The sequence below is a fragment of the Marmota monax genome, unplaced genomic scaffold, assembly GCF_021218885.2.
Source record: "Marmota monax isolate L192 unplaced genomic scaffold, Marmota_monax_Labrador192_F-V1.1 WCK01_AAM20220418_F8-fsc00035, whole genome shotgun sequence".
In the NCBI taxonomy this organism is placed as follows: domain Eukaryota; kingdom Metazoa; phylum Chordata; class Mammalia; order Rodentia; family Sciuridae; genus Marmota; species Marmota monax.
Window position 1 is genome coordinate 1,922,781 of NW_026691961.1, and position 13,574 is coordinate 1,936,354.

At 43.8% G+C, this 13,574-nt stretch overlaps 1 protein-coding gene across 7 annotated transcripts in view; it reads left to right on the plus strand.

The window, feature by feature from the left end:
- The window catches only part of Dcun1d3 (defective in cullin neddylation 1 domain containing 3), a 32,774-nt gene extending 19,513 nt beyond the window's left edge, over positions 1–13,261 (plus strand). For 4 of the 7 annotated variants that reach the window (XM_046432437.2, XM_046432504.2, XM_046432575.2 and 1 more), the window contains 2 exons: positions 10,522–11,057; positions 12,475–13,261. In XM_046432437.2, coding sequence (XP_046288393.1) covers positions 10,627–11,057; positions 12,475–12,958 — 915 coding nt within the window. In that variant the 5' untranslated portion in view covers positions 10,522–10,626 and the 3' untranslated portion in view covers positions 12,959–13,261. Of the gene's footprint in view, positions 1–8,950; positions 9,112–10,521; positions 11,058–12,474 lie in introns of all 7 variants that reach the window. The other 3 variants (XM_046432643.2, XM_046432703.2, XM_058574903.1) reach the window with 1 other exon arrangement.
- The last annotated feature ends 313 nt before the right edge of the window (positions 13,262–13,574 follow it).

Below are 13,574 nucleotides of genomic sequence, written 5' to 3' on the forward strand. Positions count from 1 at the left end.
CAAATAATGCCTTGAGAATTCAGTTTCTCTCTGTCTTCGGTGCTACTTTCTATTTGGGGATTTCATTCTTGGGTTCTACCTGCATTAGAGCTGAGACTCATGTAGTAAGGAGGGCCCATATAATCCTCACACTGACCTTTGATAGGCAGTGTTACTTTCCCTGGTGGCTGTGGTAAGAGGATGGTATTTTTAGTGCTGCGATTCACTTTGACTAACTTGGGTCACCTGCATATTCCCGATCCAATCTCCATTGAAGCCAGGAGCATATGAGGTTTTTGTGGTCCTAGTCACATGTTCTATTATGAACCCCACCCTGCCTTGTTGCCAAGACTGAGGGGCAGGGACCTACTGGTGAAGTTGGGTGATCACTGATCAAGACCCAAGCTGTTGGGGAGGAAGACACAACTCTGCTACAAGTCTGGCTTGAAAGCACGTAAAAAAAGTCCAGCCCATGAACCATTTCACGGCTTCCACGTTTCCCATTCAAGTGAACCTTTTACTCCCTGGGAATGTAATTCTCTCTGGTTCTGGCTAGCCCATGGGCCAGAGGCTAAACCTTTGGTAAGGGGACAGTTACTCATCAAACCTTCAGATGAGTCTTTTTCTCTTTTTGAGGTTGAGCATGGGGGAAGAAGAGCTCTTTGTCTTTTGAAAAAACATATTGAGGAAATTTAGATTAAATAAAACTTGAAAGATGTTCTTAAGAGAATTCTCTTTTCAGCCTCTTCCATCCCATTCTATCATTTAGCATTACTTTCTTAAAGTAATGGACCCACTGTGAAAGAATTTTTTTTTTCTTTAGCTATCTTATATCCTTCTTTGGTAGTTGGATATTTTTCCTTAAGTATGTTGTCTTAAGTGCTTTTGGTAAAAAAAAAATTTAAGGATCTTGAATTAGTTGGCAGATATTATAAGAAGATATTAAGAGAAATAAACACTGTCAATAAACTGTGAGAAAAAATAACTTCCTTTTTAAAAAGTCATGTGTATATAAATATATATGTATGAGTGTGTGTATATCTATATCTGTCTATATATATATATATATATGATCTTTGATCCATTATTTTCTCTTCTAGGAACTTATTCTCAGGAAGTAATTATAAATATGCTAAATTTATTTATTATCCTGATATTATTTATAATAGTGAGATGTTGGAAGCAAGCTAAGTGTCCAAGAAACAATAAGGGATTAAATCGACAAATTATGATATTTGCGTTCAGTGGAAGCCTTATCTGGCTATTAAAAATGTTTTAACACAAAATCTCAATCTCTTTTTCCACCTCTGGAGTACAGTGCCAGATTTTTGACAGATTGAATAGTTGGGTATAAATAGTCTATGGGTTATGTGAAATAGCTGGAGCATTAGTGGTGATACCAATAATACCATTGAATTGCTGCTCTTTTAAAAACATTTTGAGAGGGGAAAATTTTTATGAAAAGTGTTGGGTGGAAAAGATTGCAAGATGGGATGAACAGTATGATTTCAGTTTTGTTTAAAGGTTTAATGTGCATAATATGTACATGTGTGTATGTGTGTGCCATCCATATGTGCTTATTTTAAAGACTGAAATTAGGTACTCTAAAATATAACTGGAGTGGTGGGACCACTGACTCTTTTTCTCCCTTATGCTTCTCTACATTTCTTCCCTCCTTCCCTCCCCCGCCCCCGCCAGCCTTTTTCTTTTTTTTTTTCTTGTCTACATTTTCTAATCTTCACAGAATAAATATGTAATACTTTTGAATTGGGCATCAGGAAATGAAAGTTTTAGTGGCCTGACTTTTCTGACCAGGTTGGTAATGTGGTTGAAAGCAGGAATTCTTTTATTGTACAGATCTTTTCTGTCCCTCTTCAAGCTCTTCCTGTCTGCCCTGCATTAGCTGTCAGCCTCTATCATGGGCCTCTAGGAAAAAGCTGATAAATGTAATCCTAATGGATTTAGTTTTTTTTTTTTTTTTTTTTAAATAATTAGCAAACATTAAAAGACATTGATTAGTTACCATGTGATGAACTTGAGGCCTACTTAGAGGCTGTGTAGCTCTAGAAACCACATCTGTTCATTTGTGGTCATTCAGGTGCCCCTTTAAGACATTTGGAGGGCAGTCATTTATCATCTTTGTGTCAGGTTCCTTCCTCATCTTTTGACTCATTTCAGTTTCCTTTCTTGCCTTTTATTGAGATGCAAAAATCGACTCCAATTAAGTATTTTTCAGTTAGTTGCTGACTCTTGAACTTCTCAGAAGGTGACTGAAAAGTGAACAGAAGTATGGTAATTGGATGTTTGAGGGCAAATTGTGTATGGTCAGGTGAGCCTCCAGGGTAGCTGATAGCCATATGCTACCTGGAAGCAGAGAATTGGTGCCTACACCTTCAGTGGGATCTAATGAGCCACCATCCTACAGAAGGAGACAAGTTGTAAGCTTACACCCAGAGATGAGTGTAGCAGGCATGCTAGTTTTATTATAGTACCATGGAGCACAAACCAAACCAAGACTGTCCTCTGGTTTTTAAACAGGGAAAGTCACTGGGAAAACTGGCTCAGAAACAAAAAGAGTAGCCAACATAGAAATCCCATACTTTTTAATGATACCTGCCCCCTTTCCCACATAAGTGGGCAGTCAAACCTGTCCAGAAAAATAGTGACAGCAAAAATTATTTCACTGTGGGTCAGTGAAATGCTCTGGCCCCTTTTTGATTATTTTGAGTCATGTGGGATGTAGCTCTTGTAAATACCTCAGTTCTTAAACCCAGAGACCAAAAATGATTTGTTATTCGGTGTTTGGAAATTTTTATAGTAGTGTATGTGTGTTGGCTTGATGGTGTTTGGCAGACATTTGGTTTAGCCAGTCCACGCTGGCTTCAGTCCTCAGGCCTCAACTGGATATATATTCTCAGTAGTGTACAGTCATGTGTTGCTTAATGAGGGGGTTGTGTTCTAAGAAATATGTCATTAGGAGATTTTGCTATTGAGCAAACACCATAGAATGTACTTAACATCTTGATGATAAAAGTCAGTCACTCTGTATAGCCTCTGATGCAATCAAGAGACAGTAAACACAAGATGTATGAGGCTGCTGTTGGCGTCACACCACATTTTGTTTTACAGGAAACTTTTATATGTAGGAGTACGCTCTAAAGATAAAAAGCATAGTAAATCCATAAGCCCGTCACATACCAGTTTATTATTGCTGAGTATTGTGTACCTATGTATAATTGTGTGTGTGGTACTCTTAGATGTCTGGCACCACAGTAGGGTTGTTACACCAGCATCAACACGAAAATGTGAGTAGTAAGTTGCATCATGACCACAGCAGGATGGCTAGGATGGTTTCCATGTCAGGAGGCAAGAGCAGTTTTTCAGCTCCGTTATAATAGTGTAGGACCACTGTTGTATGCGTGCTCCAGCATTGTTTATGTGGCGCATGATTGTTTTCAAAATGTGCAGGTAAAGAACAATGACAGCACTTTGAAAAGAAATTGCTTTGCTAAACAAGCTGATCTTAGTCATGTGACCTAAGATTATCTTATAGAAATGTAACCAGTTGGTTTATTTTCTTTTAAAAATGTTTTCTCTTTCATCTCTCCCATCATCCCTCTTTTCTTTTGCATTTTTGAGTTGGCTATGTAGAACATCATGTGTTCCTAACTGGATCTGCTGCCTTGGGTTGCTGCTGTAGGACATTTTAGGACAAAAAGTCTTTTAAAAGCGTGAAAATAGAAGCAGACAGGTCTTGTTTGCTTTGGCAGAAGGAGCAGCTTTCCCTCCCAAGTAGCTCTCAGTGAGACCTAATCTCCAAAGGTGATCTTTTATGTCCTGAGTTCCAAGTGACAATAGCGACTCTGCATTTATAGCAGGCGCTTGATTTTTCCTCTTTGGTATTTTTGTTATTCTAGGAAAGAGTTTACAAATGGACACCACCCTCTTTCCATCTTTTTTCTCAGGTCATTCAGAATTTGGGGCTGCCAGGTAGAATCAAGGGCTCTTGTGTTCTTGCCTTGAGACTCCCTGGAGGATGGCTTCTGCCAGTACAGCTGCTTCAGCCCTTGGCAGCGTAGAAAAGCTGAGGAATTCACATATTTACTTCTTCTGGCCTTTGGGTATCTGGCATATACAGTGAGGAATACATCCAGCTAATGCTACAAACTATTTAGATAAAAGTTGAAAAGATGGGTTTCTTATCGCTAATATGTGGGAACACCAGCATCTGTCAGTGGCTTCTTATTACTGAATAGACTCTAGATGGGAACAGAGAGAAGTGGATCGGATTGGTCCCTTCTGTCGAGGAAGTCTTAGAGTAGATCTCAAGTGCTTGGCAGACTCTTTTTTTGTGTGCCAGCAGTTGCCTCCTGTTTTTTAGCTCCTCATTTTGGAAAGCTGTTCCTTGGGTGACAGGCTCCCCATCCGCAGCCAACACAGCATTCCTCAGAGCAGGCTTCCTGACCCAACCAGCTGCAGCAACAAGCCAGCTTGCTCTGGTCTGTTTGCCATATGTCAGAGCCCATTGCTGACCCTGCAGAGATCAAACTGAAATGGTTAAGGAAAAGAAAGGCAGCAGAACCAAGTTATCCATACTCCTTGTCCACATGGGAGTAGCCTTACGCTCTCTCTCTCTTTGGGGCTTAGCTCTGATAGGCATGGACAGGAAGAAGCATGAGAACCATTCACTAGGATGCAAAGTAGTACCCTGAAGCATTGTACATTTAGAACTTCAGCTTGTTGGATGTCAGAAATGTGAAGGAAGTCCCAGAACACTAATCCAGACCCCTTGTTTAATGTTGAGGTCACAGAAACTCAGAGAATTTAAGTGACTACCTCAGGGACACACATTGCTTAGGAAGACTTCAGACAAGAACCAAAGGCCTCCCTGGAGTTTGAGCAGATTTACTCAGTACTCCTGGAACACACTTAGGTTGTTGATAAGTATGTTTTCTTCTAGGGGCACCATTGTCTCCTTGCGGGAGGGGTGTATCCTGGCACACATCACAGCAGGAACAGTAGTGAGGCTAGTGGTGGAGAGCAGAGTCTGGAGTCCTGGATTTGAATCCTTTTTCCTTCATAGGATGGCTCTGTGACCTCAGGCCCACTCCCTTAAACTCTGTTCACTTCCTCCCACTATCAAATGAATTAAACATGACAATTCATGATAATCTACTCCTAAGTATAATGATTTAAAAATATTGATAGTATGTTGTTAACGTGGACCGACCATATTTGCCCACTCTCTTCCTGTTTCATGCTATGATCAAGACCTACCTTCTTTGTGAAACATTCCCATGGGAACAGACTGCTCCCCTGCCCAGGTCCCACTGCCAGAGGTTAAGAAACCTCAGTTTCCTAATCTATAAAAGACAGAACAACCTATTTTAGGCTTGTTGTGAGGTTTGAAGGTGATACGGCTATGAAGCATGCAGCCTCAGGCTCTGCGAATGCTGGGTCCCTCTCTATTTTTCTTTCCATAATAGTAGTTCCCACATCTCTTTCCTTTTCCTATTGCCATTTATTCCAGGTCCTAGTGGGATTAGTTCAGGGTGATTCTGTTTCTTAAGAAGCAGTCTGTCACAGCAGTTGAGAGTAATCACCTAGAAGACAGACAGCTGGCTGTCACTTCATGGAGCTGTGTGAGAGACAGGAGCAGCTTCCTTACCTTTTCTTGGAGCTAGAGCCATCCATGGGGACCTCAGCCTCTGGGATTGCCCTTTGGGCCCAGCAGTGCCTGCTGTAGGCCTGGGGCCAGGCTGCCAGACAAGCCTATTCCCAGGAACAGCAGCCAGGGCTGGCACAGAGGAGGAGGGAGTCTGGAGACTGTTTGATGCAAGGGCAGGAGGCAGAAGCAGCTGGAGTTGAGATTGAGAAAAGCTGGAGGCTGATCTTGGTCCAGTCTAAGCTAAGCAGAGCAGATTTACTGACATTGGTGTTTCAGATAAAACTGTTTAGAAGTAGGTTTTCCTGGTTTGTGTGCATATATTTTTGGTTTTTTGTGGTTTTTTTTCCTTCCTCTGCGTTGCTACTTGTCTTGGCTCCATTTAACCCTTTGATGCCACTTAGCCGAGGCAGAAGGCAGTCCCACTAAATTTTGGGGGGTACCGGGGATTGAACTTACAGGCACTTGCCCACTGAGCCACATCCCCACTTATTTTGCCTTTTATTTAGACACAGGGTTGCACTGAATGGCTTAGCCTCTGGCTTTTGCTGAGGCTGGCTTTGAACCTACGATCCTCCTACCTCAGCCTCCTGAGTCACTGGGATTACAGGTATGCACCACTGCACCCAGCCAGAGTCACTTACTTTGAGAACATACCTGAATGGCTATGGCAGCTCTGGACTTGCCACTGAGTAGAATACTGTTCCTAGCATAAGGGAGGCCTGATTCTAAAAGAGCATTTTACATGGATTATCTCAAGTACTCTACCCACAATCCTTGGATGTACAAAAGGATGAGCTGCTGACAGTTAATTGGTACATTCCCCATGATTGAAATCTAGGTTTGCTCAGCCTCCTAATTACTGTGTTCCTCTTTTCTCCCTTGCTAGATAGTCTCCTTGACCTCAGTATGCCTCCATTTATTTTCCTGTAATTGAGGGTGATTACTTCATAGAAATACATTTAAATATAGCTACTAAAAGACTAACATATAAAGGGAATTTCTTAATAATAATGCGGTTGTTTTTGGAATGTTGGCGCTTGGGTGCCTGGATTGTGCTCAGGCTGCTCCTGTAGAGTTGCAAAGGTCAGGAGGAGGACCAGCTGGGGAGGCAGTTCCACTGAATGATCTGAGTAGAAAACTGGACACTCTGTCCTGTAAACCTACAGAGCTGAACTAGGTGGGAAGGGAAAGGCATCTAGAACTGGCTGAAAGCCTGCTTCAGGTAAGGGACAGGGTGTGATCATCGATTTAATAAAGTGTTCATCAGGCACAGCGAGGATTCACCTTGGATTTTATTCAGGCTCAATTACTAGGAAATCTGTCCTGTGGAGAGCCTGATCCCCTGGTGTTTTGGGGCAGTGGTGCCTTTGAGTAGAGTTGGTGCTAAGGTGGGTGCAGATGCATTATGGTTGTACATAGGGAGACTGTTTCTGAGCAAGACCCAAGCTAATGACTCAAGGTGGTATGGGAATCTTAGCTGAACCTAGGGAAACTGAGGCCTGGAGCCCATTGTTCAGATGGGACAAGCTGAGCCTTCCAAAAGGCTAACCAGACTAACCTTTGCTCAGCATCTTTTAACAGGTACCGTATCAGGAAAAGTGCCACATACTCAGTCTGCATTTCTTCACTGAACCCTACAACAGCTCTATAAGGCAGATCAGGGTTAAATAATTAGCCAGTAGCAGAACTGGGCTTTGGTTAAAGCTCTAAGCTGGAGCTTTAACCATGCTGGTGGACTGAAACATCCCAGGATTAGGACAGCTGGACTAATTCTAGTCCCCACCTCTGGTGGGGCTGAGCCCATGGGCACCCTGCCTACCAGGATCATGGTGGCAGGGCTGGCCTGGCCTGGGGGAGGATATCCTTATTGGGCACTAGGCACAGAACCATGTATTGTTTCCTTCCAGTGGCTGGATAGTTGAGGATTTGCTGTTTTGGGGTTGCTGTGGTGTCACTCATGAACTCTGGGCCCAACCCCAGGTGTTCCTCCCCTGGAGGTAGGTGCAGCAGTATAGCTCGGGGGTATAGGTCATGGTTTCTTGGACCAGACTTACCAGGTTCTGTTTGGTATGGGATCTCAAGTAATTTACTCTGTGCCTCAGTGTTCCTGTCTTTAAAGGGGATTGTGGTGAGGTATGTGAGTTAAAGTGCTTAGCATAGTGCCTGGCACCAAATCAAGTGCTCAATAATCGATAATTGCTATTATTAGCTATTAGTCAACAGTTAGTGAATCCAGGGAGACCTTTAACTTTAAAAGGCTTGCCCGCCTGAGATGCAGGACTGAGCACTGTGATTGGGCCTGCGGAAAGTTCTGTGAGCAGAAGTATTTTCCCAGGGAAGGGGTAGACACTGAAGAAGGGAGTCCACTGGGCAGTAATCAGAGTAATTAGGAAGCCATATTCACCATCAGACCTGAAAATATTTTCTTCTGACTTGAGACCACCATGCGCCTCAACAGGCAACTGGAATGAGGGCCTTTCAAAGAAAGGAGCCAGAATGGAAGAAGGATCTGACCTTCTGACATTGACCGGTTGATCATCTGTCGACATTGATTTCCCCTCCTTTTCTCATCTGCTGGGAATGTTAAAAGCCTTCAGATTTCAGCTGGTTCCACTGTGTCAGGTCGTCTAGGATGCTCTTACATTGAAAGCTGATGGGGTGAATGAGACTTAGGGCTCTTTGGGAGCCCCGTCCGTTTGGTGCTTACCTGGACACCTTGGTGCCAGACTCTGGAGGAAGCAGCAGTGTGAAGCGTCTGCCCATGTGGGTGGGGTGAGTGGCCTGGGGTAGGGTGGGTCAGTGGAGGCCAAGAAATCCTCTTATCTCACCCGGTGCCCTGGCCTCCCTCAGCAGCAGGAGCTGAGCAGTAAACCCTGGTGAGTGAGTCATCCTGCCTGGGAATCAGAGTTGCCAGTCTGTGAGCATGTGGGGTTTGTGTAAGTTTGGGCCTTTTGTTTCTTTCAGCGCTCCAGTCTTTAGAAACACAAATCTGGAGACCAGACCCTCCACATGGTACAGTCCTTGTTTGGAGATAATTCTACTTGAACAGTTGCTTTTCTGGTATGATGGTCTTCCAAGAATGAACCCCTTGCCTTTTGAAAATTTGAATAGGCTGTGCTTATGGATTACTAGTTATACTCTAAAAGCGTGAAAAGACTTTTTAAAAAAACCTTACCTGGGTCTGTCGTTTTCACAACAAAAGCCCTAAAAAGGGGTTCAGTGTGTTTGGGAAGCTGAATTGAAACTTCAGATCTGTTGAGGACATGTGTGGACATGTCTTTTTTGTCATTTATTCTCTTTGAGGGTGGAGAATGGGACACTCCCTGATATGATGAGTCTCCAGTAACTACAGGAATGATTCTGACTTCATTTTAAGCTTGCACATTCAGAGCTTACCCTTAGAATTTCCTCTTGAAGACAACTCCCATTTTATCCTGACACTATTTGGAGGAAGTCAAGTTAAGGTAAAGTTTAAAGTTTCAGCCTTTCATAAAAACTGCCCTGTGCCCCACTGCCAGGCTTTCAGGAGCTTTGAATTTATATCAGGGAGGCCCATGAAAGCTCACTAGAACTGAGGAGGCCCATCTGGGACTGACATTGATTTTGTCTGGTGTCTGCTTTCCGTACTTCTGGCTCCTGATCCACATTTCTATTAACAGTGTAATTTCAGTGGCTGCAACTGGCAAAATTTTGAAAGTTGTAAATTATAAATGGATTTTCTAGCAAACTAATTGAAGGTAAGGATGAGGCCTGAATGGATAATGTAGTCTTAGAAATCACCTTCCCTTTGGCTCAGACATTTCTGGCAATTCATTTAATAGTTATTAATTACAATAAGCAATTAATAAACCACCATGATGAGTCTGGTATGTATCATTGCAGACTTTTCTTTTTCTTCCAGTGGTTAGTTATCCTACCATTTAGAGATTGTGCAGGGTGAATCAGCCTTTTTTTTTTTTTTTTAATATTATTTTTGTCGATGAACCTTTATTTTATTTCTTTATATGTGGTGCTGAGAATCGAACTCAGTGCCTCACACATGCTAGGCAAGTCTGCTATCACTGAGCCACAACCCCAGCCCAGGCTTTTCTTTTCTTTTTTTTTTTTAAGTGGAGCCATACTGCTTTGGAAGATGACCTGACAGTCTTCTAGGATGGTCACATTTATTGTGAGCTGGGCTTGCATTTTTTGTATAGCCTTGCTGCAGACCCAAAAGAGGTGAAAAAGAAGCTACTCCTTGGGAAACTGCTTGGTGTACAGGCTGGTGGATGACTTCTGTGGGTGGGGGAGTGGAGCAGGGTAGAGAAAGGATATTACGCCTGCTGGAGGGGCAGGCACAAGAAAGAGTCTGGAGAGAGCAAATTTCACTTTGCTGTTTGTCTAGGCCCCTGTTCATAGTCTTGATGCTGCAAATCTCTTTAGGCCATAATAAGACTGTATAGGTACCTTGGACATGGTCACCCCTTCTCCTTATTCATCTTTCTTAAAAAGAAAATCTGAGGGTATTGAAATTAGGAACCAGAGATGAACCTTCCGGCTTAACCCAAGTCCAGATAACTTTGTTATGTGATGGCTAGTTGGCAAGACAAATTTCCTCTGGAACATTCCTGTCACAACTGTAGTCTCTGATGGGTTCTGCACATGAAACAGCCTTTTGTAACTTAAAGAATTCTAGGAATTTCCTTTACTGGTTCTTCATGTGTACCCTAGCCCCTGAATTTCCAGGGGGACTTATAGAGCTGGTTTATGAGGGAGGTGATGATGAACTCAGGTTCAGTGAAATGGAGTGGTCACTGTATGGAGTGGTTCCTGGGGGGTAGTGTCCATACCCCACTCCTCTGTTGAGAGGTGACCACTTTTTCATTTCTTTCCAGGTTGGCTGGCTCCTCTGGCTGATGGCATGTTGAGGTACATGGGCCAGTGGCAGCGAGGGCATCCAATCCAGAGGGGGCCACTCTAGAGGCCAGGCCACCACCACCATGGGCCAGTGTGTCACCAAGTGCAAGAATCCCTCATCAACCTTGGGCAGCAAGAATGGAGACCGGGACCCCAGCAGCAAGTCACACAGCAGGCGAGGGGCAAGCCACCGTGAGGAACAGGTGCCACCCTGTGGTAAGCCAGGTGGGGACATCCTCGTCAATGGGACCAAGAAAGCTGAAGCTGCCACTGAAGCCTGCCAGCTGCCAACATCCTCCGGAGATGCTGGGAGGGAGTCCAAGTCCAATGCTGAGGAGTCTTCCTTGCAGAGACTGGAAGAACTGTTCAGGCGCTACAAGGATGAGCGGGAGGATGCAATTTTGGAGGAAGGCATGGAGCGCTTTTGCAATGACCTGTGTGTCGACCCCACGGAATTTCGAGTGCTGCTCTTGGCTTGGAAGTTCCAGGCTGCTACCATGTGCAAATTTACCAGGTAAGTCCCCAACAGTTCAGGTCAGTAGGTGAACAGAGGAGGAGAGAGCACCCTTGGGCAGTGGTGCCAGCTAGGATAGAACAGTTGACTTCACAGGGTTTGGGGTAAGTTTTATTTATTTATTTTACTTTTGCTGACAAAATTCTCTGAAGCTTAAATGCTCTGACTTAAGTTGTGGTTCTAATCCAGAGAACCCCCTGAGACTTTCCTATTGGTTGAAAAATGCATCCCTGGCACCACAGCAGACTCATTGAAAGTAATCTCAGGGTAGGGCTCAAGCATTTGTATTTTGATAACGCTTCCTGTATCTGAAGTGTACTTCACATTTGTTCTCGCAGGATAAAGACTTTGCCTATTTTGTAGGTCAGGTTGGAAGCCTATCATAGCATTACCAGGCAGCTTGTGAGAACCTGGACACCAGCCATCTTTGCCTGAAGTTAAATGAGAAATAATCCAGGGCAAGTCCTATTGCCCGGCTGCTGCTCAGCCCCACTGCTGTCTTAAACCTTTCTTTCCTTTCACTCCTTTGCTCGTCTCACTCAGTATTGACTGTCTGCCTATCATGTGCTGCGGGGCACTTAGTGCCCATGCAGTGAGTACCTCTGGGCTATCCCTCTGGGACTCCATGGAGCCATTTGTTCTGTGGATATTACCGCAGTCATGCATCTATGTGGAGGTTGAGGGTGAGGCAGGGTCATCTCAGGGCATGCTTTGATGAGCACAGGGTCATGAGTAAGAACAAACTTTAAGACCTAGATGAACAGTTTCTAGTTTTTAGGGCCTCGTGGGTAGGTTGCTCTCTCTACCTCAGATGCCTCACCTCTTCAGCAAGTACAGCAGCCCCTGGGAAGACGATCAGTGTGAGACCATGTCGTACAGGTATTTAAAATACAGATGCAGTTGTTGTTTTTAATACCAGAACTTTAAGATCTAGTGGCAGAGTTGCCCAGGCTCATCCAGAATTCTTGGTTTCAAGAGTCTCCTTGGCTGTCAACAAAAATATTCATAAAACAACCCTTAGAGAATCAAAAAGGAAGCAGAAAGCCTCTCTGTCTGGGAGGAGACTTTTTCCCTATTGCAGTGTAGGAAACAACAGGCCAGAGAGCAGGAGACTTGCTGTTAGCTTTGGGAAGATGAATGGATTATAAGTGAATGAACCTTTATCAGTTGCCGCCCAGTGCCAGGCACAGTTAGAAGCAGTCAACATCTGTTAGCTTTAGTCCTCCCCCAAACCCTATGAAGGCTGTGTTCTCAGTGTGATCACTGAGGAAATAGGAATGCTTAGTGGAGGAGCTGGAATTCTAATCCCTATCCTTAGGCCTCAGAGCCTTGCTGCTTTTGGTCATTATAGTCTGTTGCCTCTCTGTTAATGATATCTTTTATCATAATTAATTATGTCCTTTCCTTCCCATTATAGGAAGGAGTTTTTTGATGGCTGCAAAGCAATAAGTGCAGACAGCATTGACGGGATCTGTGCACGGTTCCCTAGCCTCTTAATAGAAGCCAAACAAGAGGATAAATTCAAGGATCTCTACAGGTTTACATTTCAGTTTGGCCTGGACTCTGAAGAAGGGCAGCGGTCACTGCATCGGGAAATAGCCATTGCCCTGTGGAAACTAGTCTTTACCCAGAACAATCCTCCTGTGTTGGACCAATGGCTAAACTTCTTAACAGAGAACCCCTCGGGGATCAAGGGCATCTCCCGGGACACTTGGAACATGTTCCTTAACTTCACTCAGGTGATTGGCCCCGACCTCAGCAACTACAGTGAAGATGAGGCCTGGCCAAGTCTCTTCGATACCTTTGTGGAGTGGGAAATGGAACGAAGGAAACGAGAAGGAGAAGGGAGAGGCACACTCAGCTCAGGGCCCGAGGGCTTGTGTCCCAAGGAGCAGACTTAATGGCTCTGTTCCAGGAGCAGCAGCAAGGATCTGCCTGCTGCCCTGCAGCCAAGCGAGGAATTGGACCTTTCTGGAAATTACCGAAGATCCGGATATTTTCTACTTTACACCTTTCTCTGCCTTGTATCTGAAAGGGCTCTAAAATGCTGTATCATGTTTTAGGCACTTTCTTCATTTTTGGTTATTTTGGTTATTTCTTTTTTTGGGGGGGAATCCCCCAAAATATTTGAACCTGGCTACATGTTGTGTATCTTCTTTTTTTGAAGCCTTCAGATAGAATAAGCCTGCCATTTCTTGCACAAATTTAGGTTTTTTGTTTTTTGTTTTTTTTTTTTTTTTTTTTTTTTTTTGGTTTTTTGGGGGTAGGGGAGGGTGTAGAGCCGGGTGGGGAGAATGGGACTGTTAGGTTGAATTAACATTACAAAATGATACAGTGCCAGATCTCAGTTTTGCATATTGTTTTTCAGGGCAGGTCTGTACTGTGTGTAGTGCTGTTTACATGGTTGAAGTTAGTTTGTAATTATTATTTTTAAAGATTTACCCAGATTTGATAGCAGTGTTAACTGTTAACCACATTGCATTAATTTCCAGACAATTGAGAGCTCTTGGAGAGCCA